The sequence below is a fragment of the Podarcis filfolensis genome (assembly GCF_964270895.1).
Source record: "Podarcis filfolensis genome assembly, chromosome: 1".
NCBI classification, from domain to species: domain Eukaryota; kingdom Metazoa; phylum Chordata; class Lepidosauria; order Squamata; family Lacertidae; genus Podarcis; species Podarcis filfolensis.
Genome location: NC_139604.1, coordinates 21,987,181 through 22,014,891, shown reverse-complemented (window position 1 = coordinate 22,014,891; position 27,711 = coordinate 21,987,181). Strand labels below are relative to the sequence as shown.

At 42.8% G+C, this 27,711-nt stretch overlaps 1 protein-coding gene across 4 annotated transcripts in view; it reads left to right on the top strand.

Moving 5' to 3' along the window:
- The window catches only part of LNPK (lunapark, ER junction formation factor), a 39,903-nt gene extending 31,465 nt beyond the window's left edge, over positions 1-8,438 (top strand). For all 4 annotated transcript variants that reach the window (XM_083630382.1, XM_083630381.1, XM_083630384.1 and 1 more), the window contains 4 exons: positions 1,088-1,193; positions 2,610-2,680; positions 5,752-5,922; positions 7,467-8,438. In XM_083630382.1, the coding sequence (XP_083486508.1) occupies positions 1,088-1,193; positions 2,610-2,680; positions 5,752-5,922; positions 7,467-7,663 (545 nt within the window). In that variant the 3' untranslated portion in view covers positions 7,664-8,438. The remainder of the gene's footprint in view (positions 1-1,087; positions 1,194-2,609; positions 2,681-5,751; positions 5,923-7,466) is intronic.
- Positions 8,439-27,711: the final 19,273 nt, after the last annotated feature.

Here is a 27,711-nt window from a genome sequence, read left to right as displayed (position 1 = left end):
AACCATGGTTAAGCAAAGGTGCTCTCACATAATGCCACATCATTTAAGGGTTTGTAAGCCAACAACAAAACATGGCTTCATGCTGTAATTTGTTGGCAGTAAGCAAACTATAGTTAAGATGCTGTGCAGCAGGTTTCACACATTGCAAAACGGTGGGTTATGTGAATCAGGCCATAATGATTGAAGGCAGAGAGCCTTCTCTCCTCCCTGTGTGTTTCAGGGACCTCTCCATACAACCAGTATGTGCCCTCCATGCCAGGTAGTTTAGGCTTAGAGAGTGGCTAGTCTTAAGGCCACCCACAGAGCTTCATGATGAGTATGGATTTGAACCTTGGTTTCCCTGGAGCTAGTCAACATTCCAACCACTGCCCCATGCTAGTTCTCTATTGCATTAAGAACATCAGAAAGTAATACAATAGTCTCAACAATGTTCATGCCCCTACAAAAAGTGTAGGTTGCAATCCTATACAAACTTACCTGGGAGTAAGTCGCATTGAATTCTGTGGGACTTACTTGTGTGTAGACGTGTATAGGCTTGTGCTGTGAATCTCTGCTCAGTGTAGATAGACACTTGGTTTTGTCTCAAATAACAAATCTAAAATTTGACTAAGGTCCTAAATAGAGGTTAAAAAGTAGGTTTTGCCTGCTCCGTGGTTGGGTTGGAGGGAACCAAAGCACAGGTTATAGATTGCTAAGTGACAAATCCAGTATGTTTCAGGGAATGTGTATATCAGGCAGAACTGAGAGAGTGAGGCATACTTCATTCAGGGGAAAGAAGCTTCAGGGCAATATCATTGCTGTAAACAGCTATCAAGGAAGGCAAAAAACCTTCCAAATCTGTCTTCACAGAAGGTGGCAATTTCCCTGTTACATGTGGTATTTTTGTTCGCAAGAAAAATAACCCTGAGGAACTGACATACGGAATTAAATCTGATAATGGGATTGAAATGCAGAGGAATATAATGCTAATTTCTAATACATGTTAGCGTGCTTTATTCCATTTTGCAACATACAGACTGGAAGCAAATGTCCTTATTCCTGGTTAATAAGTCAGTAGGTTGCTATCAATCCCATTTTGGTCTTCCAGGTCTTCATCCTCCAGGACCTCCGTTGGCAAGACCTATCCTTCCTCGAGAAAGGGGAGCATTGGATAGAATTGTTGAATACTTAGTTGGAGATGGTCCACAGAACAGGTTAAACGTTACTTATTATGTTCAATTCTGAAGTTATAACTCTGAGTTGCTTCTCCTGCGGTTTCTTCTTTGCATCACTCTGGTAACTGCGGAAACCCAAACCCAGATGGGAGGAGCCCACACTATGGCTTTTCCTCTTGGTAGCATTGCTCCTTCCAGAAAGGGGCATGTAATAAATGTGACGTGAAAAGCAGTGCTTACAATGCAATCCTATATGTCTACTTAGAATTAAGCCCCACCAGGTTCAATGGAACTTACTCCCATGTGAGCAAGTATAGGATTGTAGTCATACTGTAGCTTTCTGATAAGTTATGTGAACTCTTGTGCTGGAGCAGTCGCTGCTCAGAGAATCTTAATCACCACACTTTTAATTGGCTGTCAATCAAAGCACCTTTCTGACAGTTCTTGGAATAAAATCAGTTACATAAAGCATTGTTTTACTGGAGGAGTTAGTTGTAGCTGCTATTGTCATTATTATCATTCACCCAACCTTTACCCTCAGGTCCCAGGGTGGGTTAGAGCATTTAAAAAACAATATTAAAAACTGCTTAAAACAAATCACAAAAATAAGGCGGATCCTAAAAATACGCACCTCAGGTGTCAAAAGCCAGTTTAATGTCTTCAGCATTCCCCAGGAGCTATACAATGAAGGTACCAGATGCAGCTTTGAAGGGAGGGAATTTGACAGCTTAGGGGCCACCACTGAGAATGCCTTTCCTGGGCCACAACCACCCTTCTCTAAGGGTGAAGGAACTACCAAGAGGGCCCTCACTGCCGATTGCAGCACCTGAGACAGTCTGTGGGGAAGGAGGTGGTCTTTCAGATATTTAAGTCCTAAGTTGTTTAGGGCTTTTCAGATATTCTGCCTCCTATTTTTTCTTCTTCGATTACTTTGCCTCGTTTTGAATTTTACCAACTTTACCTAGCTGTAATTTGAATTCAAATTGATGGTGCTTTAAACCAAATAGCCAAAATCTTTTGAGTCTGAAGTGGCCGAGTCACAGTGTAGTTAAAAATACTCAGTTGGCAGCTTTTAAATTTGCAGTAATGTGGTATGTTTGTGAAAATAAATTTATAATAGGGTTACGCTATCAGGTGCCTGCCTGCAGACTAAACACATTGTAGGGGTGCAGAGAGGAAGCCTGGGCTCCCCTTTTCTGATGTTGCACCGGGCATGTGGGCAAGGCTGCAGGACATCATGTCCAAAGGGGCACTTCCCCGCTCCATGCATTTAAACTGTGTGTGGGAGGTGAATATGTGTAAAAGGGCTTGTGCCATTTTAATTCTGAATTTCAGTGCCCCCTTTCTGGTGTGCAAGTCCTGTTGAAGTGATCCAGTAGTACGACTAAATTATATTAATGATTAAAATTAAGTGGCTAAACCAATGTTTTTAACCTCTGATCTCATCTTCTTTAGATATGCACTTATATGCCAACAGTGTTCCTCGCATAATGGAATGGCTTTGAAGGAGGAATTTGAATATATCGGTAAGAACAAATGCATATATTCTGCTTCTTGAAAAAGCCTCCTGTCTCCCTGGCCACCATTGTCCGTTCAGGCATTTACAGAATGTAATATATTGGTTCTTGCTTAACTCTGTATTGGTGTGTGTCCTAAAAGTGCTAGAGCCATTAAAATCTATAAGCTTAAGTACTCATAACTCTTTTTTTGTATTCAGTTTTGTGTACTTATGATATGTTATGGTATTCATTTGTGTATACCTTTTAGAATCCATTATCCTTAAAAAAAAACAAAAACGTTCTGTAATATGCAGGTCAAGGAACATGTGTGCAAAAGTGAGCTGTAGAAATAAGCTGCTTTCTCTGCATGCTTTCAAGATTGCACTTGGCTAGGAAACTACACCCTAATAGGTTTTTGTTTTTGTTTTTAAATCTGGGTCCTCACTTTACCAGAACTTCAACAAAATTTATCGTAACAGAGAAACCTGTGGGAGACATTGGAGATGAAGTGGGAACAAACTCCGGGGGCTATTCTTGAGTTTTACGGCTGACAATAACTTAAGACAGGCACAGCTCTTCATTGAACACAGATGTTTATTTTGCCGCCTCTCGGCAAACAAAAATCAATCTGCCAGTAATGTGAGAGAAATTATCTCAAGACATTTGAGCGTGTCTTCCTATATGCTCTTGACTCGTGAGAAGCAGCTTAACCCATTCATTTCATGTGATCTTGTATTATCAGAGGGCTAATACATTTACTGCCCAAGCCTTGTATTATGCATGTGTGGTGAAAGTTTGGTTTAATCTCTCCTGAACAGCTCTCCCCTCCCCACCGCCCCCAGCTAAATTGATCTCGATTCATGAGGCAGTAGCCATACTGCATATAAATAGCAGAAAGTTTATACTGGATACGTAGCCTAAATTTTATAGGCTGTTGTTTGCCTGAGTGTTGTGACACTTTGATTTGTGTCTGCATGAGGGTGAGAGCTTTTGAGCTCTTTTCCAGAAGTATACAGTGGGATGCCTCTTTCTCTCTCCCTTCCCTCTCCGGTTGCTATGTAAACTGTTACACCTGCCTATAGAAACCCACAATGTGCATTCTTGGAAACGGATTGCAATTTTTGTAACACCAGTGACTTTGATCCTTAAATTTGCCTGTTCAAAATCCGCATGCATAGATTGCCCCCCCTCCCCCATTCATACACGCACTAAACGACCTGCAAAGAAAACAAAATGGGATCATGTGCTCTCTGTTGAAGTGGTGGTTCTTCAGACTTCAGCCAACGGCATAGGGTTGGCAAGGAAGAAAGCAGTTTTTCTGAATACAAACTCTCAACTGACTTGAGTCAGTTACAAAGAGTGATGCAAAACATTTGAGTAAGAACCAATATCTCACTCCCGTTTTTGAATGTTCACTTAAAAGTCAAGGGTCGTATCCAACACTGCTGTCCTGCTCATTGGAACCTCTCCTCTTCTGCAAACCCCAACATGTCTTCAAAATCTGTCCCAGAGAGCTGGAGGACTCCTGGAGCATTTGTGGGGGGCGGGGTAGCGGCATGGGGAGAGGAAGGGAGAGTTCTGTTGCACAAGCAGAATTATGCTCACACAACATTGGATACAACCCATGAAATGCAAGTTAGAGAGGTCACACCTTTCACTTTTTGCGCTTCTGACCATAGTTAAAATATAGTTAAAGATGGATTGATGCACTTGCCCTGTGAAGCTTTCACTGCTTAAGACCTAGGCTCCCAAACTCAGGGGAACACCCCGTCATGCAGGGTTGCTATCCGTCTCTCCCCCCCCGATTTTTAGCACGGCATTCTTCCCAAATTTGTGGATCGAGGTAAGCAAGGAACAAGCAGTGGGGTTGACCTGCAAGGAACAGGTGATAGTTGCTGTTGCCAAAGGAGCCACGAACCAAGCACCAGGTGTTTGGGCCTATCCCTCTGCCCTCGCTCCCTCTTCAGTGTTGTCGTTGGGTCCCAAAGCATATCCACCCTCCCCAGCACTCCCTATTACACAACTTCCACATGGTGAAATAAATTACAGCTGCAGTAGCCTGTATGTTTTTCCCCCTGTACCTTTCTTTCACCAAGGCTGGAGCCAGTGGGAGGCAGAAGTGAGGAGTACTACTGATAAAAATGAGAGGATAAAATAGGGAGGAGATGTACACTGCCTTGAGCTCCTTGTAGGAAAGGAAGGCTGCAGAAGTTGCAGTAATAAAAAAGAGAAATGTTGCTTTAAACGTATAGCTTCTCCAGTCTTTTTTACCTCCTATGCATTAATTTAATGTGAAAGAAAAGAATATGCACATAGAATTTTGAACAGAAGACCCAAATTATAACCCTCCTAGTGGTAGCAATGGAACGTCTTAACACTTTTGCAAAGCTAAGCAGGCTCCCGGATGGTTTCAAATTGGATGGGGGACTGTGCGTTGAGATTCCTGCATTGCAGGGGATTGGACTAGATGATCCTTGGGGTTCCTTCCAACTCTATGTTTCTTTGATTTTTGAAAAACTGCGCCAGAAATTTCAAATCCGAGAAAAGACTTGCCCTACTGTAAGAAAGCAACTCTTCTTTGTTAAAACAAACAAAAAAAAAATTTCCTTCCAGTAGCACCTTAAAGACCAACTAAGTTAGTTCTTGGTATGAGCTTTCGTGTGCATGCACACTTCTTCAGATACACTGAAACAGAAGTTGCCAGATCCTTCTATATAGTGAGAAGGTGGGGAGGGGTATTACTCAGAAGGGTGGTGGGAATGGGTGATTCACCCTTCTGAGTAATACCCCTGAAGAAGTGTGCATGCACACGAAAGCTCATACCAAGAACTAACTTAGTTGGTCTTTAAGGTGCTACTGGAAGGAAAAAATTTTTTTTGTTTTGACTATGGCAGACCAACACGGCTACCTATCTGTAACTCTTCTTTGTTGTCACTGATAAAGGGAGAAGGTGAGAGTGTGCAGTGCCGCTTCTACAAAAATCAGTTTGCTGTTCTTCCTTTCCAAGTTAATGCTTCAGAGTCTTGCAGCCATTGCACTGTTAGCACATTAAGGTTCAGTGAGCTAACTGGATACACTTGTATTAAACTTTTGTGCAGCATTTAGGTGTGCCTACTGCTTCTTCCTGAATCCTGCAAGAAAAACAAGACCTCAAGCTCCACGACTTCCAGATTTCAGTGCTGAAAAGAAGCAGCCTACAGAGGTACAGAGCACGACTGAATCACTGCAGTCGGAGGAAGAAAAGTTAGAAGAGAATCAAATGGCTGAAGGTGTGCATTAAGTCCTCTACATTTGCCAGAAAATGTAATTAGGCCGATTGGATTTGAAGCATTTTGCTTTTCCTTGCAGTGCTGTTTATTCAATCTTGCCAGTGGATGTTCGCTATATATGACAGAAAGAGTGTTGCTCATAGTCAAAAGCAACCACGATACTATATCTCACGTGCAGAAAATCTTTTTTCATCTTGATTTCCTAAGAATAGGATGATCTTGGGTCATCCTGTGGTATATTTTGCCTTGTTGGTTTTTCAGAGTTGGCTGCCAAGGATGTTTTTAGCCAGTCCTGCCCCCCCCCCCAGCTTTAGTAGAATCCAAACTTAATTCAGTTTCTTTTTGTAAAATAGATTCTTTCCATCCTATCTAGCAAGACTATCAGTCTCTTAAATTTTCTTTGTTTACAAAGCCCTTGTTCTTCTACTTTTGGGGGGTTTTTTAGTATCAATATTAGCATTTACACTGTGTAATTAAAGGATTTGGATCACAGAATGGTTAGATTTCATTGTTTTCCCCAGGTCATTGGGTTGAGGTGGGGTTTAAGTTCCTGCCTTTGTTCGTTAAGCTGGTTTTGCTGTTTTCCCCAGGGCAGGAAAATCTAGTAAAACTGGCTTGGCTTTTTTAAAAAAATAAAATAAAATAATGGGTAGTTCAAAGACAAATTGTCAACTTTAATTTAAGAAAGTTCCTTTTGAGATGGTTTATAGGCTTGAAAATACAGTAAGCATCTTGTGTTCAGCTAACAAGAGCATGCCACATTCTAAGAACGTAGCTTAGACTATCACTCTGTATTTATTTCCTTAAAAGTATTTTGTTATATGTAAAAGTATATTTTTGTAGGTGGCTCTAAACAGAGAAATTTCTTGAGAGCATATCCAGAAATGATCACACCACCAAGTGCTCTTAGATGAACAAATATGGCATGTAATGCCCATGTATGACAAGGTTTATGGTGGAAAACCTTTGTAACCTTCTACAATTTGATGCAAACTGTTATCAATTTTCCTTTTATTTTTATAACCCTTTCTGCCTGGTAACAGGTCTTCAAGGCCACCCATAATAAAAGAAAGCAAAATAAAGCACAGCATATCCGGATTTTACCTTCCATGAACAAAAGAGCAATCTTAATAGAGGGATCTGACTAGGAGAAGCGGGGAGGAGGCTGATGTTTGCCAAATTCCCCCCTCCCCCTGCAACACCTCATCCCACCCTCTTCCAAAGAATCCCCCAGACCCCAAGAGTAGATTTTTAGGGGGCACAAAAGGATGTGGGGAAGGGGGGAATCAAAATTCCATTGTCTCATTTGGGGTGATTTCTCCCTTCCCACCTCAGCCCTGTATGACACAGCCCACCATTTATTGTACACCGTCCTGATGTCTTCAGAGAGGCCTCAGAGATGTCTTCAGAGAGGCTTTTCAAGGCCTACAGAGGGGAGGAGGGAAAGGAGGGATCAGTTGTGTGAATTTGACATTCCATAAGCTGCTATTTTCCTCAGAAAATAATCACACAATCAGTGTAATCAAACTTCGTGTCTCACGCAGACCCTTTAGAAGAAGCCACCCAACTTACTGAGACAAACCAGGAAGATGACCAAGCTTTGACTGTTGAAGACCAAAGCCGTGACGTAGTTGGGGCAGCGGCTGAAGAGCAACCAGGAAGCGAAGCCAAAACTGCCACCACAGACTCCGAGTTTGCTGTTCCAGCTTTCCAGCGACAAGAACCACTAGCAGAAGAATAAAGTGCCTAATTATTTTTAGCTACACTCTTTCAGCTGTTACTTTTTTTTTTCCAGGTGGGTTGCTTTCAAAAGCTGCAATGTCGCCACTCTCATGAGCTCAGACTGCCACTATATGTTGAAGCTAAGTGTACTACGAGGTATTTTGTTGCAAGAGTGTGGGCAAGTTAAAGCACTTCAGAATGTGCCAGTTAGCTGAAGTCAAACCCCAAGCACAGCTTCCTTTTTTTGTTTTGCATACTTTCTAAAAAGACAACCTAAAAATGCCTAAATGGAGTATTTTACATACAAGTGATTTAAAATATAGTATTATTTGGTTATTGAACAAAGAGTGCTGTAAATAACTAAAAGGATGTGTAATTCTTGGTTTAGTAAACTTAGGGGTTTTTTGGGGGGGGGTGTTAATATTTAGGTATTGAATGAATTTTGAATATCTAGATGTTTACAGGAGAAATGGTGCTTAGGTATTTATCATAAGCAGTACGAAAGTGTCAATACAACTAAAACTTAGTCACTCCTAACCCTTTTTTATTTTCCTTTGAGAGAAAGCAAGTTGTTAAAGGGTTGTCCAAAGTATGATATACCCTTTAGGGGCTATATGCACAGCAGATGAGCTAACAGCATGTGAAATAGAAAGCTAGTTTGTGTTTACATAAAGCGTAGGAATATCCGCACTTGACTGTACTTGAATACTGCGCATTATTTATACCTGTACAATAATGACTATAAAAGTGAATTTTGTGTATTTTGTTAAAGGAAAATAAAGACTGTAGCATTATGTACTTGTTTTGTATGTTCTTTTAAGCTTTAGACAGTCCAGAACCATGTACACGTTATTATTTTCATATAAGCATTTACTTTGATTTCTCTTTCTGAGTACTGGATTATTTCTTTGGCACTTAACCAGACCTTTTCAGGCTCGGTGAACCTTTCAAGCTTGGTGGTTTTCATAACGCCTGAGAACTGGTCAGTGTATCAGCAGACTTCATTATGAACACATGCCTGGAGAATAGGCCGACAGCACATAATGGTGTTATGTAAATCTAAGAAGGTCTCTGTCCAGTCAGTGCAAGGTGTAAATCATTCGAGTTTCTTAATGAGAAGAACCGAATATAAGTATAATGAATAAGTAGTGTGCTTGACTCTCAAAATATGAAGGAAAACTTGCTCCTTCAGATTTCATCTGACACCTGTGCTGAAGACTGTAGACAGATTTGCCAGGGGCAATTTCAGACTAGAGCAGGTATCCAGGCATGCTAGTTTGCTTGGTGTCCCACCTTCAAATGATATGCAAACCAGTTCCTGTCATTGAGCAACATCAAAGATGCTATCTCCTTTTTTCTTTTCTCACTAAAGCGTGAGTTCTACTGGACTAATAACTCATTGGAAGACTTCTGCCTAGCAATATGTGTGTTTCAGTCAGCATGGCTTCCTTCCAGCAGTAGCTCCTCCGCTTCAGACCATGTGCTCTAGCAGAGAACATGGCCACACCCACAAACAAACTCACAGTCAAGCTTCCACATAGCCCAGACAGGCAAGCAGCCTTAATCCAAAAGACACAAACTCACTCTTTTCAGTCTCTTTCACCAAGATCCTGCCAACGCCACTGTTTACGAGTCCTTTCCACGAACTCCCAGGGACACAATTGGCTCCAGCCAGCATTGCCAAATGGTCAGGGATTATGGGACTTGTAGTTCCAGCAACATCTGGAGGGTACCAGGTTCCTCAGCCCTGTGCTTGGGGCTCTGGTCTGGGCTGTTGCCTCTTACTGCTTTGCCCCATTGGAGGTCCTGCAGCGAGGGGGATAGGTAAAGGTAAAGGGACCCCTGACCATTAGGTCCAGTCTTGGCCTACTCTGGGGTTGCGGCACTCATCTCGCTTTATTGGCCGAGGGAGCCGGCGTTTGTCCGCAGACAGCTTCCGGGTCATGTGGCCAGCATGACTAAGCCGCTTCTGGCAAACCAGAGCAGCACACGGAAATGCCGTTTACCTTCCCGCCGGAGCAGTAGCTATTTATCTACTTGCACTTTGATGTGCTTTCGAACTGCTAGGTTGGCAGGAGCAGGGACCGAGCAACGGGAGCTCACCCCGTCACGGGGATTCGAACCGCCGACCTTCTGACCGGCAAGCTCTAGGCTCTGTGGTTTAACCCACAGCGAGGGGGATACTGCTCCTTAAAAAATTCTGCCCTGTGCAGTATCCCGTTCACTTGGAACAAACTCTGACTGATGCTTCTCAGCATAAGCCACCCAAGGAAAGTATCACATGTTTTAAAGGTTTTATGTATTTACTAAAGCAAAAAACAAAGCCTACCAAATCAGTTGGGGTTGTGCATCCTTGAGAAAGTGGAGCACAGCTAAAGACAGCTGCCTAATTGGTTTGATGAAAATGGTCATTTGATCTTAGACAAAAGGCTGAGAAGTGATGATTTGCTGAAAATGGTAATAATAATAATAACAGCCACATAAAATAGGGGAAGAAAACTGATTCTTGGACTGTAAGGTCTCTAAACAAGAGCTATGTCACATATTTTATGTGCATCTGTTCAAGCAAAATACGAAATAAAAAGAGAAATCGTCATAATAGTGTAAGTAGCAAGGAATCCCTGTAAGATTCATGCAATTATCTGAACTACAAACCCCTGTTTTTCCATCTTTACAGAGTGCATAGTAGCAGAAACACCAAAGTAGTAAATTATTATAGTGGTTAGACTCCAATTTATAATATTACTAAAGGACAACTGTTTAGGGATGTACTAAATATTTGCCAGTTTCAATTTTTGGGTGAAAAACCAGCAATTTCAAGGATGTGTATAGAAATGTGAAAAACACTGTGTGTTAAATAATTACTTCTGTACATTGTTTTTCCTTTCCATTGTTTTGCCATACTTTTTTTTGAAAAAGAAAAATAAGAAATCTAATTGAAGCTTTCCCCCTACCATAGGCCTAAATGAACAGAAGCTAACATGGGGCAATTAAAAGAGGCTATTCAAGGGGCAATAGAAGCCCTTCATCATTAAGAGGAAGCAATAAAATGAGAAGGACCCATAAACAGGAAACTTTTAGTTAATGACACAGAAACTGAAAAAAACACTCAGCAGCGCTTTTTCTGTTCAGCACGAAGAGCATAGGCAACGCTGAACTGCAGTAATTTAGCAACATTGTCCAGATTTTCCTCCAAAGCCAGTATGCAAACAACAGATGGCAAATCCAGTGAAAAATGCTAGTGTTGGGAGCAACCTAGTGCCAACTCACTTTGCTTGGTTCTAGAGAGATTGACCAAGCAGAAGTTTCGTCTCTTTGCTTAGACTGAGACCCCTCTTTATATCCTCTAAAAGGAACTGGAAACTTTCCACTTACTGAGGAGGTATATTTACCAAAGCTTTGGTATGTGTGGTTATGTTTACAGTCTAGATCAAACATTCTTCAACCTGGTCAAAACACCTAGGGGTACTAGATAAGAGAAGGCTGTACATAGATGTACATAGATGTACAGTGCATTTGGGGAAGGCGCAGATGTTATCCAAATGCTCATTTGGACGGTGAAAAAGATGGGTGCAAATTTCTTCCTAAAGGCTGGTTCTCATGTTGAGATGTGTCAGTGAATAGTTCAAGTCCTGTTCCAAATGCTGTAATAATAATAGTAGTAGTAATAATAAAAATAAAAATAAAAATAAAAATAAAAATAAAATAATTTTATTTATACCTCGCCCTCCCCAGCCATGACTGGGCTCAGGGCGGCTAACACCAGGTATAAAAACAATTGATTAAAATACAACTTAAAACAAGATTAAAATACAGCATTAAAATGCAGTCTCATTTCAGTAGAAAGTCAAAAACTTTTGGGGGGATGAAAACATCAAATCTTCGCCAAAGCCAACTATCCAGACTGGTCCTACGTGGGGCAGAAAAAAGCCAGGGAAGTCCCCAAATAGGAGTTCCATCACAGAAGGAAAAAGGAAAGAGGGGAAGGGGATCAAGTTGATTCCAAGCCAAAGGCCAGGCGGAACAAATCAACTACGGCAGTCAAGCATTTCATAAGCCGGCCATGAAGCTCATAGGTGACGTTGGGCCAGTCACTGCTTCTTAGGGGCTGTTGCTCCTTGGACACAGGTGGGAAATAAATGCAACAAATAAATAAAAGAATTGACTCACTATTTGTTTTGAAGTCACAGCAGCCACTATGGAGAAATGGTTTCAACGCTCTGGATTGAAATATACCCTGTGGATACAGCTTAATACAGCTTAATCTGTAACATAAAAGATTTTCCAAGTCTGTCTTGATGCCAAGTGAATGGCTGCATACAAGACTTAACATCTGTATATGTATTTGTCCTGGAAGACAACACTTCATGCTTGGTAATTGTTTTAAAATTTTGTAATAAAAAGGGGGGGAGGGAAGAAATTGGAGCCTTAATATCATCTGGCGGGTCACTGTTTAGCCATCCCTCCTCCAGGCATAGGAAACTAGAACTTCCATTGTTTTTGTAATGAGAGAATTCATTACTTCTCCCATTAAAGTCAATTATTCTTGAAAGGGCTTATATTGAGCTGGATCATCTTTGTGTTTGAAAGGCGGCATTTTTATTTCCAAAGGATTTGTAGCTGAAGTTCAGTGGGACTGCTGGAGTCATTGTAAGATCCTTATACCATGCAAAGGTTGGTATTTGTTCTATGCTGGTTTATTTTTGGCTAAGCTGCAGAAGAGCCCCGAGATGAGATCTCCTGTTAAAAGTCCTAATGCTACACGATACCCTCGTGCCTGTGTTGCTGTCATTCTAACTAGTTCTTTAGCAATGCATAAATCACTTCTGGATGCTTCTGGCATGTTCTTGCCTTTCAGAGCAGTAGATAAAGCCAGGATCCCACAAAACAAAGCTGATCTAACATGCAGCTGCAGTGCAGTGGAAACTTAAGTTTTTGTGAAGCTGGGGGTTTAGAAAAGGAGTTAACTTTTCTTTTTTAAAAAAGGGTTGAGGAAAGAAAGAACTTCATCTCAATTCTTCAAAACCTATACAAATAGTATATTTAATAAAATGTGAGGAGCAGGGCCAGATTTAGGTTTGATGAGGCCCTGAGCTACTGAAGGTAATGGGACCCTTTCTATGTCCAGCTGTCCTTTGTCAACAAGAAATTGTCGCTGTTTTTTGTGTTGAATATATGCTATATGGTAATTTATGGACCTAATAGGTATCTAAAGCCTTTTGCACATAACAAAATATGTATTTTATCAAAGTAATTGTTGAACTGAAATACAATTAAGAAGTATATTAATAGTGAATTTTTTTGGGGCCCCCCAAGAGAGTGGGGTCCTAAGCTGTAGCTTGTTTAGCTTATACAGTGGTACCTCAGGTTACATATGCTTCAGATTACATACGCTTCAGGTTACAGACTCCGCTAACCCAGAAATAGTGCTTTAGGTTAAGAACTTTGCTTCAGGATGAGAACAGAAATCGTGGTCCGGCGGTGCGGCGGCAGCAGGAGGCCCCATTAGCTAAAGTGGTGCTTCAGGTTAAGAACAGTTTCAGGTTAAGAACAGACCTCCGGAACGAATTAAGTACTTAACCTGAGGTACCTTCTACTTAACGAATGCTAGACCTAGGCTGAATTCATAATCAGTAATAACCAGCACCTTGGACTGAGCCCAGATTAACTGGCAGCCCGTACAGTTGAACCAGCACTGGAATAATCTGCTTTCTCCAGCGTAGCCCAATTGTGAGTCTCTGAGCTCTCCAGCTTTTCCAGAATAGCGTGCAGAGTTTATCCCTTCATTGCTGCATACAGGAAAGGCACTGGATTGTCCACTTTATGTTCAGGGGTGGGATTCATGGAGGCAACGGAAGCATTGAAAAGTATGTTTGAAAAACTGTAAGGGTAACCATTTTGTAGAAATCTAATCCGCAGAATAGTCATTTTGTTTACCAACCTCACTCGGGAAACGTCCAATTGCCGTGTGGGCTAATTAGGTGCTATAATGACCATTAGTGTTCCTGTTTTCCAACTGCGTATTTAATAATTCAAATCATTAAATGGTGGCAACTGGATATCCATGATTATTCTGTGGTCACAAGGTGCTCATAGATGATATGAATAGTTGCTGGGTTGTCCATACTTTCCCAGATTAGAAGGCGGCAACTCTGTTCCAGCGTTGTTTTAACTGAGAGCCATGATCTCATTGGCTGAAATCCAGAGGTGTTCATCGGCCAGCAGGATAGACACCACTAGCACAATGGAGATTCTGAAATCTTCTTTGGAGGGTTGGGAAAACTTCTGGAGCAGATCTACTGTGAAAGGAGGGCTAAGGGGAGAATTGGGAGGGGAAGTCCTATTGCATGAGCGGAAATCTGCTCCAACGACATGTTTCCCTTTATTCCCAGTGGTTTTCTAAAGTTCGGAGCTGTGCCTAACGATTAAGATATACCGTATTTTTCGCTCTATAAGACTCACCAGACCACAAGTCGCACCTAGTTTTTGGAGGAGGAAAACAAGAAAAAAAATATTCTGAATCTCAGAAGCCAGAACAGCAAGAGGGATCGCTGCGCAGTGAAAGCAGCAATCCCTCTTGCTGTTCTGGCTTCTGGGATAGCTGCGCAGCCTGCATTTGCTCCATAAGACGCACACACATTTCCCCTTACTTTTTAGGAGGGAAAAAGTGAGTCTTATAGAGCAAAAAATACGGTAAATCCCATTAAATCCATTGGGTGTGTAGGACTGCAGCCCATATGAATAACAACCAAATGATGACAACCTCCAGAGTGGCAGTCACATTTATCTCTTGCAACAAAGCAATGAAGAGTTTTGTGGCACCTTAAAGACTAAGATTTATTATGGCATAAGATTTTGTGGGCAAGGTCTACTGCATCAAGGCGCTGGAAGCGTACTGGTGTGTACTTGAGTTGAGAGAAAAGCATTTGGTTTCATAGGCATCCGCAGTAATTTTTACAGGGGAATAGTAATGTAAGTACTCCTTTTTTAAAAAGTTGCTAAATAACAAATAGCTAGTACAGTGGTACCTCCGGTTATGAACTTAATTTGTTCTGGAGGTCCGTTCTTAAGCTGAAACCGTTCTTAACCTGAGGTACCACTTTAGCTAATGGGGCCTCCCGCTGCCACTGCGCCACCACCGAACAATTTCTGTTCTCATCCTGAGGTAAAGTTCTTTACCCAAGGTACTACTTCCGTGTTAGCGGAGGTCATTACCCGAAGCATTCGTAAGGAGGACGGTACGTAACCCGAGGTTCCACTGTGTTAGAAAGCAGAGCTATTATTTCTGGTAGATCTAGTGACTGACCAGTTGTGAGGCCTGAATAGACCCGGCCTCTGGGAAACTTGTATCCAAGGTCATACCCTCCATTGTTTATCAGTGGTTAGACTTGCTCACCATCCGCAGTTAGACTTGGCATCCAGACAACAGCTGAGATTCACCTAACAGATTGCAGCAGTAGAGGCCCTGCTTTCAGGGGCTTCTGATACAGGGCTTCTCCCTCCTCTCCTCTGCCTTCACCCCCCAAAACTGGCTCTGGAGAGGTGATCTGGAGAACCTGGATCTGGAGAACATTCTTGAACAGGCAGAATGTCTACAATAGCAGTGTTGAATTCATTCATCCTCTTTCCACTTGCCTCTGAAACCCTCCAGTTACTCCTACTAAGCCTTGCCCAAACTGTAGAACTTGTCCTGTGAGGGCAAGGCGGAGTTAAGGATCCAAGCGATTGGCCAGATCCAGTTCCGGATCCTTGCCTTAAGCAGTTTGGGGCCAGGTTATCTGAAGGGCCACCGGAACTCATAAGCCCTTGCTTGGTTGCAGAAGCTTCTTTTGTTGGCCAGCCACCAAGGTAAATTATACTGGCAGGCATAAGAGATGTGATATTTTTGTTGGTGGCCCCAAATTTGTGAAATTCTCTCTCAAAGGAAGTATGTTTGGCTCCTTCCTCATCGGCTTTCAAATGGGCCTTAAAGACCTTCATCATTGCAACCTGCTTTTTTTTTGCTAAAGGTGCCAGGCTGGACTGCAAATTGTTGTCATTTCTGTGTTTTAAAGCACGCTAAATTGCCTAATCTGGTTTATCTGCACTGGGGTGCATCTTACCTGCTGCATAATTCATGTTTCATGGTTGTGACTGAGAGCCACATTGACAGGCCTTTTGCTCTGAAAGCCAGGCATTTAAAAATACTGAACATAAATAAAATTGGGCATTTTGCAACAAATAAAAACCATGGCTTGTATGCTTCTGGTGTCCCTCAGCTGACAGAATGCCTTTTGAACTAGTGGAAGGGGGTGATTTTTGAACATTCCTTCTCCCCCTTCAGCCCCACAGCCCCACATCCCAAAGCAGATTTTCAAGGGATCCATGTGGGCCGAAATATTCCTACATTGCAGGAGGTTGGACTTAGACAATCCTTGTGGTCCCTTCCAACTATTCTGTGATTCTAATCCTGGGACACAGAGGACAGCAGGAAGGACGTGTTTTGCCAAAATTGCCTCCCTCTCCATTATGCTGACAAAAGCACCTGTTGAATCAAATCATTTCTTTCATCAGTGGAGGGGAACCCCATTTAGATACAGCCCAATAATTTTATTTTTCTCTTTTCTCTTTTCTCTACGTGTGTAGATATAGAGATATAACATCCACAAAAGATTATGATGGTTCTATTTCTAGGGTCTGTCAGATTTGGACTTCACCAAAATGGATGAGGTGACAGAGGTCTGCCTAACAGCAGCTGGCTGAAGTCCACACATTTCATGCAGGTCAATTAACAGGTGTTTGACCTACGGAGGCCAATTTCTTTGGCTGCGTCTCGGAATAAAAAGCGAGTCTTGGAAAAGAGGAAGAGCGAAGGCCTCTCTCCCTCAAAACCGGACACACATCCCCACTTCAATAAAAGAGATCATTTGTTACTCTTTAAGCTTATGGCAGTTTTTAAGGTGCCACAAGACTGCTGTGTTTGCTGCAACATCTAACATGTTTCTACACACGGTTGTGTACCTGTAACATTTATTGTGGCGCGCAGGTTGTGCTACAGAGCCGCATATTTCTCTCTCTCCTATATAAACAGTTGTCTGCCGGTTCTGTTTCTTTCCCCTCCTGCTTTTCTCCTGTCCCCGTTTTTTTTCAGTGGGATTTACAATCTGTGACAAGTTCATCGAATGCTAGAGTGTATTACATTTACAGCATTGGGCGGGCAGCTGCCACAGCACAGCTGCTCCCACACTGCAAAGGTAATGTCAGGCTCCAGGCTGTTGGAAGAAATGCAAGGTAGCTCTTCCCACAGTGCTGAAATCATCCCTGCTAGAAAACGCGACAATGGTGGCCTGGGTTAGAGCCACACGTACTGCGTGTGGTCCAGGGCTCCTCAATGCTACCTGACTGAGCCATGTGGGAAGGAGCAGAACTCGCTGCAATTGCCCCTGTGCTGCAAAGGTAACACAAGAAACGGGCAGTGTCAGTCAGGGAATTTTAAAGCTGGAACTCAGGGGAACTGAGTGCCCTTACCTTTTAAAATTAAACAATTATTTTTGTGTGAGTCGGGGGATGGGGAACGGGGCTGGAACAGATATACACCCAATGCCTGAGCCAAAAATCCACCCATAACTGTAATCAATAATAATAATAATAATAATAATAATAATAATAATAATAATAATAATTTCTTTATATCCCGCCCTCCCCAGCCGAAACCGGGTTCAGAGCGGCTAACAACAGTAAAATGATAAAACATTCTAAAATGTTTTATTTAAACAACATTTTATCTAAACAACGAACAACTTTTGTGGTGAGTTTCCCCTCTCCCCCCCCCCACAAAGCACTAGCAACAGTTCTAACTACATTTTAAAATTCTCTTTTAGGCAGTGCTTTTTTCCCGGGGAACGCAGGGGTACGCACACCCCCTAAACGTTTTGTGAATCTAAGTTGGGCCTCACTGAGGGGCAGCATTTCAATATGATTAGGAAAATGAGAGTACCCCTAAACATTTCTTTTAAAAGGAAAAAAAGGTATGTTTAGGTATGCCTGCTTTTGAAATGCACCAAACAAAATACTGTCCTGCAGATCGAAAATTAGCACAGAAGAGAAAAGGCTGGGTTGGACCTGCCCCAACCCCATGATACACACATTTGCTACTTATCCTGCACAAATGCACTCCCTCCAACAGTAAAAAATTCCTGCAGAATTAAGCGGTACATTTATACAGTCCACCTTTCCTCCAAGCCGCTCAAAGTGGTATACACTCTGCTCCCCTTTCCCATTTTATCCTTGCAACTTAGGATAGTCTGAGAGGCAGTGACCAGCCCATGTGAACTTCTTGAATGAATGAGGATTCGAATTCTGGTCTCCTGGGCCTAGACCAACGCTAACCACTTACAGCACACTGGCTCTCCCACTTCACCTTGTGAGGCACAGCAGAGGCAGATATAGAGGAGCACGACTGGTTCAGCCACCCTGGCGTGGAGCCTTGGGGGTGATGCAGGGGATGCCGCAACTATGATTTAGAATGGAGCATGGGAGGTGGGGGTGTGAATTTTGGCATTGCACAGGGTGCCGCTGAAATTTAAGACCCTAAGGTCTACCACTGCACAGTTGCTCTGAGAGAGAACATTTAGCCCGCCTGCCAGCTGCCTCAGTCTGTTTTCTTTTGCTATCCAGAAGCTGGGACAATGACACCAAGGCTGCAATCTTATACATACACACTTACCCACTGAATATTGTGCAGCTTTATTCGATGTAGACACGATTGTATTGTTAAATCTGTTTTTAATAATTGCTTATGTGATTTTATTACAATGGTACCTCGGGTTACACGCGCTTCAGGTTACATACGCTTCAGGTTACAGACTCCGCTAACCCAGAAATATTACCTCGGGTTAAGAACTTTGCTTCAGGATAAGAACAGAAATCGTGCAGTGGCGGAGCAGTGGCAGCAGGAGGCCCCATGAGCTAAAGTGGTACTTCAGCTTAAGAATAGTTTCAGGTTAAGAACAGACCTCCAGAACGAATTAAGTTCTTAACCTGAGGTACCACTGTATTGCAGTATTATTATTATTATTATTATTATTATTATTATTATTATTATTTACTTCAATCATGAGTCGCTTCAGGACTTTCTTAGTCAGAAACAATGTACAATCAGGGCTTTTTTTTCACCCGGAACTCAGTTCCGGCACCTCTCAGATGGGCACCATTGCCATTATAATAAGACATTATAAGAGTACCGGCACCTCTATTTCTAGAAAAATAGCAATGTGTACAATTCTGATAAAGTTAAACCTGGGGAAAACCTTGCCGTCTGTCTACATGTGGGACTGAACCTCCAGGTTCTACCTAGGCCTCTATGTACTGAACCCCACTGTTAAAAGGGAATGGAAAAGAGAGAGCTTGGGGGTATTGTGTGAGAACTCTTTCCAAATTGCTCATCAGGGCTGGCATACAACATTTAAAAAAAAGTTGCATTTTCAAAAACAGGCACAGAGAGCATATTTAACCCCCTCCCACATACAATTTTGTACCAAATGCAGCATGTATACATATACCATATGACTTCCCTTCCACCCTTTTCCTGGTTCCTTTGCTTTTCTACTACTTCATGTAACCCACATCTTTTTAATAATCCAATTTGTTATCTATTAAATACTCCTATCTACTGTATTGGCCTGAATATAAGCCTCACTTTTTTCCCAAATTCCAACCGTGAAAAGTTGAAGTGCGGCTTAAATTCGTGACCTTACAAAAACCGACTTTTACGATATCGCTGCTGAAACAGACGTACGGTAAAACGGAACGGGTTGGAGTGCCTACGGAATTTTAAGGGAGCGGCTTATATTCGGGTATTGTGTCCCCCCCCCCCAATGAATTTTAAAGGTGCGGCTTATATTCAGGCCAATACGGTATTTTAACTCTGCTGGATTTACTTGAGACCTGCTAAGCTATGTATTTGTCTATACTGGTTCTTGAAGTAGTCAATAAACGTTATCCATTCCTCCTTATATTCCTTATCTTCGTTTTCTCTTATCCTGTTTGTCAGACCAGCCAGTTTAGCATATTCAAACATTTTACACAGCCATTCATCACTATCCTTGTTCTCCACCTTTGTGCCAATAAGGTTCTAGCTGCAGCAGTGGCGTATAGTAGTAAACTCTCTAGTTTTTTTGGGACCTCCGTTGTTACCATCCCCAAGAGGAAAATCTCAGGTGATTTGGGGAAAGTTTTTAAAAGTATTTTTTGAAAAAAATTCATTATATATGGTTTCCCAATATTCTTAAATTATTTTACAGGACCACCACATGTGAATAAAATATCCCTCAATTTCATTACACTTCCAACATGTACCTTTTTCTTTTTTAGACATTTTCGCCAATTTGGCGGGTGTTAAATGCCGTCTGTGGGCCATTTTCACCATATTTTCTTTTATCGCGTAAAATGCCGTAAAATTCATATTTTGTTTTCTTCAACTTTCCCCATAATTCATAATCAATATTGTGACCCACATCTTGTGCCCACTTAATCATGCTTGATTTCACATGTTGTACCGGCATACAACATTTTATGGCCTTTGGAAACGATGAATATCTTGTGAGTTTGTTCCCTGGTAACCATTCTTCCCCAGTTGCCTTGAATTGACTCACATAGCATCTAGGAACCCTTACTTAGGTTATACTGGTGGTGTGGAAGCCATCACTGAACTAATGTGACGACCTCCCATATTAGACGAATCCAGTCTGCAGCTCCTCTGCACGTAAGATCCTATCTATAGAGCAACCGATGGCGAAAACAGTCGAATCATGGTATGAGCAGCTAGCTGTCCTTTGGGTCAAGAAGGAACAAGACTATTAAGTCGTACTGGGGAGGGTGCCTGGCAAATCCAGGCAGTAGTTGGATCCTATTTTGATTACTTCGTTTTATGTTGAGAATTGCATCTTCACAAAAGTGCACCAAATGGGGAAACTGTGGACTTTTTGTCCTGGGATAGCTTATCAGTAGAAGATGTAAACATTTCAGGGGAGCTGTTATAGGCTGATTGTCTCTAAATGGTGATTTATGTCCTTATTTCTACATTATTGCCCGCCTGGTACTGCCCCATGTCATTTTTCAGGTGGTTTTATTTTCATTAGTATAGCCACTTTAGCTTGTGATCACTGCAATGCATTGCATTAGATTCATAGTGCTGACATCTAACCCTGTCAAGCCGGCTCATTGACCCCTCAGCCTCCGAAACATCGGTTTATCTCCCGGTGCCGCCAGCATCAACGCTACCACCATCTGCAGCCGCGTGATGCTTAAAGCTAAGAAACTCCTCTATCCGTTTCATGTACATTGCGGGCAGTTTAAAGGCTGATCAGAATCAAATATTGCTCTTTCAAATTTGATAATGTATGACTACAAAACAGTGACCTTTGATACATAGTAATACATCAAGATGACAGGAGCAGTAAGTGCTGCAATTACCTCTACTACAAGTTGAGATTGTGTGTTAGCTCCCATCTTGCAAGCAATTATTTCCAAAAAGAGGGAGAAGAAAAGAAGTGTGTGTGTGTGTGTGTGTCTGTAATATACAGACACACACATAAGAGAGAGACAGACAAGGATGTGTCTTGGGTTTTTGTGCATGTAAATAATGAAAATGCAGACGTGAATATTCTTTCTGCATATTTACACACTTATTTGAAACATATGCAGGTATCTTTCTCACCAACAGTTCAGTAAAAGGACAAGAGTTCTTTCTACTCCTACTCCTACTTGTATTATTATTACTATTATTATTATTACTACTATTATTATTATTAAAAGGTAAAGGTAAAGGGACCCCTGACCTTTAGGTCCAGTTGTGGCCGACTCTGGGGTTGCGACGCTCATCTCGCTTTATTGGCCAAGGGAGCCGGCGTACAGCTTCCAGGTCATGTGGCCAGCATGACTAAGCCACTTCTGGTGAAACCAGAGCAGCACACGGAAACACCGTTTACCTTCCTGCCAGAGCGGTACCTATTTATCTACTTGCACTTTGACGTGCTTTCGAACTGCTAGGTGGGCAGGAGCTGGGACCGAGCAATGGGAGCTCACCCCGTCACAGGGATTTGAACCGCCGACCTTCTGATTGGCAAGTCCTAGGCTCTGTGGTTTAACCCACAGTGCCACCCGTGTCCCATTATTATTATTATTATTATTATTATTATTATTATTATTATTATTATTATTTGCATGCCACCCTTCATCTGTGGATCTCAGGACTATTCATGACATAAAAATAGGGTTGCCATATGTCTGGGAAATCCTGGACACCTCCTCTTTGGGGGATCACCCAGGGGGATTTTTACAATTGCAAGCAAATGTCCGGGGGTTTTTTGGGGGGGTGTGTGTTAAGAAAAAGTGTGTGTGTACAGGCAACTTGGGTTTCAGGCTCTAGGTCTGTTTTGGGCTTGGTGGTAGTGGCTGGCTGGGGGGGGGGCAAAACTTGGTTTGTTTGAATTTTTGCCTCTGGAAATATGGCAACCCTAAAAGTACATAATAAAAACTAGAACCGAAACAAAACAATAACGCCACCCTCACCCCTCCCACAAACACCTTTGAAAGGGTATAGGATGTTAATCAGCCAAAGGTCTGGTTGAAGAGGAACGTTTTCCTTTGCAGTTATGACATTTGTTGCATTGTAGTTCCTCTATGAAATTCTGCTCTGTGGAGACTGCCACCACCATAGTGAGAAAGGGAATAAATTTTTTGAGACATGGTACAATTTTAAATGGGACGCGGGTGGCGCTGTGGGTTAAACCACAGAGCCTATGACTTGCCGATCAGAAGGTCGGCGGTTCGAATCCCCGTGACAGGGTGAGCTCCCGTTGCTCGGTCCCTGCTCCTGCCAACCTAGCAGTTAGAAAGCACGTCAAAGTGCAAGTAGATAAATAGGTACCGCTCTAGCGGGAAGGTAAACGGCGTTTCCGTGCGCTGCTCTGGTTCGCCAGAAGCGGCTTAGTCATGCTGACCACATGACCCGGAAACTGTACGCTGGCTCCCTCGGCCAATAAAGCGAGATGAGCGCCGCAATCCCAGAGTCGGTCACGACTGGACCTAATGGTCAGGGGTCCCTTTACCTTTACCTTTTTACAATTTTAAATGGCTGCTGCAGTTGTCTAAATAACACTGTAAAAAGGTAAAGGTAAAGGGACCCCTGACTGTTAAGTCCAGTCGCGACTGACTCTGGGGTTGCGGCGCTCATTTCGCGCTACCCGCTCCCTATGTAGTGCCTGACTGTAGAGCTGTCACCTCTATGAAGGAGTGGGTTCTAATTATACACTCAAATAAGACTACCCATTTTCATATTTGATCCATAATAACTGCTGCCACGGTTTCCTGTGAGTAAAGATTAGAAAGACTGTGTACACGCATGGCATGCCATATCCTCTGGATGGAAAACTACCATAACAGGTCAAGACCTGCTCATTGTGACAGCATTGACTACATTCATGTGAGTGGCACTGTGGTCTAAACCACTGAGCATCTTGGGCTTGCCGATCAGAAGGTCGGCGGTTCAAATCCCTGCAACGGGGTGAGCTCCCGTTGCTCTGTCCCAGCTCCTGCCAACCTAGCAGTTCAAAAGCACGCCAGTGCAAGTAGATAAATCAGTACTGCTGTGGCGGGAAAGTAAATGGCATTTCTGTGCGCTCTGGTTTCTGTCAGTGTTCTGTTGCGCCAGAAGTGGTTTAGCCATGTTGGTCACATGACCCGGAAAGCTGTCTGTGGACAAATGCCGGCTCCCTCAGCCTGAAAGTGAAATGAGCGCTGCAACCCCATAGTCACCTTTGACTGGACTTAACCATCCAGACGTCCTTTTACCTTCATGTGCACAACATTTGCACTTTAACTACTGCCTTCTGCTTCAGCATGTCTGATACCTCATGGGGATTGTGTTAGTGGTGTAGGAGAGCTGGGGGGGAAAATCACACCTGGCAACCAGTGTGCCCCTTTGGTTTCAGATGGTACATGGGTAGATGAGTCTAAAAAGCCCGGGACATAAATTTTCGCTGCCCACTTGCAGCAGCTATGGTAGCTCATTTACCAGCACTAATGTATTTAGCATTAACTCTGGAAGTGTGCACTGGATTCTGACCAAATTAAGCCTCCGAGAGCACAATCTACATTTTGTCAGAATCTAGTGCACACTTCCAGAGTTAACACTAAATACATTACTGCTAGGAAATGAGCCACCATAGCTATCAGAGGTTCGTGAAAACATGTGTCCCAGGCTTTTTGCACTCTTCTACCCATGTACTATCTGAAATCAACGGGGCGCATTGGTTGACAGATATGAAATATATTGGCATTATTTTCAGCTCTCCTACCCCACTATGCTGATCTCTGTGCTGACTGCTGCCAGTCTAAGAAACAAGGGGCTTTGAGATTACATTGGTGCACAAATATAGTTTGCCTTGCAATCTGTCTGCTGCAATGAAGGCTGTCCATACTGCACAAGGAGAGAACAAGTGCTTGACTACCTAGCAGGTTCTATATGGAATGTGTGTGTGTGTGTGTGGTTGCTTATGCGCAATTAATGCCACATTTAGTTTGGCCCATACCCCTTGCACCCTAATGCGTACAGAGTTTATGAAGTGGATCAATGCATAAACCAGCCATAGAAATGTATATAAAAATACCTCTGTGCCATCTGAGTAAAGTACAACAACATTGGGGAGATATATTCAGCTTAGCTCAGATTTCATACATTAGGCTCGTTCAGCCACTTAATGCTAGGGGTGTGAGGTGGTGCAGTTTTGTTAAAATATTTGGGTCCATTTATCTGTTTTCTTCGAGGCGTCTTAGCCACCTGACTTAAATGTATACTGATCGATGATTTATGTTCGAAAACAGAACTGATAAGAAGCATAAGTGTTCCTGATATTATGTTTTGTCATATCTAGCTAAAAAGATTGAAATCCCGAGAAACAATTTTCTGAAGAAATGAAACCATATGCCCTCCTGAACTCTTGAGGGAAAATCGCCTCTCAGTTTGCTCAGAATATGAAACAGTGAAGCAGTATAAGTAAAATAGACAGCCTTGCCAAGCATGTCACATTTCTATTTGTACCATTTGGGATGATGCTTTAAAAACATTTTCTAGTTATTTTTGATAAATAAATGGTGCAAATAACATCTGCAAGTGAACTCTGCTGAAGTCGGGGTTTTCTTTTTTGGACAAATTAGATTTGGCTTTGGCTTTTGTTCTTTTAGAAAGGCTGGGAAATTGCCTCACAAAACTCAACCTGTAGAAGACTCCCAAAAATGCACAGAACAAATGGAAATATTTGATATTCATTTCACCCCACCTTAAAAAAACCACAAAACTTCTTTGCCTGACAGTTTTTCAGTTACAAAAAAGCAATACACCAATCAACACGTTGTCAATGCATGTTGCATTAAACACTCATCTCAAATGCAACCAAATATTCATGAAATATTTGTTTTATTAAATATCTATATGGTCCTTTTCTGGGTAAAACAAATGCAAAGCAGCTCACAGGAAATAAAAAAAAACTACAAGTATAAAAGATTAACAGTACTAAAACCAAGAATAAAGCTGACTTACAGTTAAAAACAAACCTAGAACTCCCAAACACTCTTTTCAGAATTACTGGAGAGCAAATATACTGAAAGTATAAGACACAGTACAGTTTTACCTTGGATCCTGAACGCCTTGCAAGTCGAATGTTTTGGCTCCCAAACACCGCAAACCCGGAAGTGAGTTTTCTGGTTGGCGAATGTTCTTTGGAACCCGAACATCCAACGTGACTTCTGCAGCTTCCGATTGGCTGCAGGAGCTTCCTGCAGCCAATCGTAAGCCGTGCCTTGGTTTCCAAACATTTTGGAAGTCAAATGGACTTCCAGAATGGATTCTATTTGACTTCCAAGGTACCACTGTATATTAGAAAGTACAATGGGTTGGGCGGAAGAAGGGGGGTGCGGTGGGTGTGGTCTGCCCTGGGTGCCACCACTGAGGCAGGTGACAAAATGCTGGGTGGCACTCACCGCGGGGCCTGCAGCGCACCTGAGCCACACATCTCTCCTGGGAGAGATGCGGTAGCTTGGGCGCATGCAGGCTCCATGCTGCCCAAATGGTCCGCCCATTGCCTCTCCCCCAACTGTAGGATGGCTGAGTGGGAGGAGGCAGGCAGACTCTGGAGGTCCCGCGGTGTGTCCCGTCCCTATGGGCAGCTTGCACCGCCCCTGGGCATGCCATCCTAGGTGCCCGAGTGGCTTCCTCCGCTACTAGCTCTAGACTTAGCCATGCTTAGAGTAAACACATTGAAGTCAGGCATAGAATCATAGAAGTGTAGAGTTGGAAGGGACCCTGAGAATCATCTACTCCAACCCCCTGCAATGCAGGAATATGCAGCTGCCCCATCTGGGGATCGAACCTTCAACCCTGGCATTATCAGCACCATGCTCTAACCAGCTGAGGTATTGGGGCTTAAATTACTTAGTGCCTCAGTAGGTCTGCTCTAAGCATGGTGGGAAGTGTGCATCCATTCCATCCCAGGCAACAGATTGATTTTAAGGGTTAGCCTGCGGCCTGTCTGCTCACTCCACTGTTTAAATTATGCCAGTGTGGTGTAGTGGTTACGAGTGGTAGACTTGTAATCTGGGGAACCGGGTTCGCTTCTCTTCTCCTCCACATGCAGCTGCTGGGTGACCTTGGGCCAGTCACACTTCTCTGAAGTCTCTCAGTCCCACTCACCTCACAGAGTGTTTGTTGTGGGGGAGGAAGGGAAAGGAGAAAGTTAGCCGCTTTGAGACTCCTTCGGGTAGTGATAAAGCGGGATATCAAATCCAAACGCTTCTTAAAGGAGCAAGGAAGGTGGTTGCTTCGAAGGGCCCTTTGCAGAAGTGGTCTTCGAAGTCCATGTCCCCCTCCTTCAAACTTTTGCAAAGGACTTCAAGACAGCCCCTGCTTCTGTTTGTGCCATTGGTGGCTCAAATGGTGCGGAGGCTGTCTTAAAGCCTTTGTAAGGCTATGAAATTGCAGTGTGTGTGTGTGTGTGTGTGTGTGTGTGTGTGTGTGTGTGTGTGAAAAAGGTTGGGAACAACTTGCATCAGCAGTACTGAGCTGGATGAACCAAAGATCTGACTCAGCTCCTTGTGTTCCTCCCTAGACCTGTGACAGGCAATCTTACAGAACTCTGGGCTTATCAGTTTCTTAATACCAAACACCTATATTACCTTCACCCTAAGGTCACAGGGTGGGTTGCAGCATGTAGGATCAAAACAGATTACAAGCAAAGGGAAGAAGAAGTATAAACATTCAATATATGAAGCAGACATGTACATTTCTGATTTGATAAAGGCAATTTCCTTCTCCTGCAACTACTGGAAGGCTCGATGAAATAAAAATGATTCTAGCAGTCACTGAAAACTCATAGAATGTGTCAGCTTGCCTGATTTTGCGGGGGAGCTCATTTCCTAGCTGGGGTGCCAGGTAACAATTGCCTAGTATTGCAAAAACTCTGGTTTGGCTCCCCAAGCTCTCCTTCTGTAAATGGAAGGGACTTTCCCAATTACAAGTGACCTTCTGATCCTGTGCAGGCTCTCACAGGAAGGGGAAGAAAGTTGTTTTCGCCAATTCACCCTTCCTCCTATGCAACTGCCCGTATATTTCCATAGGGTCCCTACCCTGGCAGCACATTCCCCTGAGTGGCGATCCAGCTCACGATCCAAGCTGCAGATTTTAGAACAGGTCCTTGACCAAAAGTGACTCACTAAGGCTGAGTACACACCATACATTTCAAGCACATGACTCCCTCCAAAGAATCTTGGGAACTGTAGTTTAATCCCCACAGAGCTACAGTTCTCTACATGCTAAACAAACTACAGATCCCAGGATTCTTTGGGGGGAAGTCATGTGCCTGAAGTGTATGGTGTGTAGAGTAAGGGTCTAAGTGCATGATATTGTTACATGCCACACACGAGACTTCAGGGGTACTGAGATTATTTAAATCTTCATGGCCTCTTCTCTTAGGCTGTGTCTTACATTTGGAACTCCCTTCCATCTGCACATCACCTCAGTTTCCATGTTCAAGT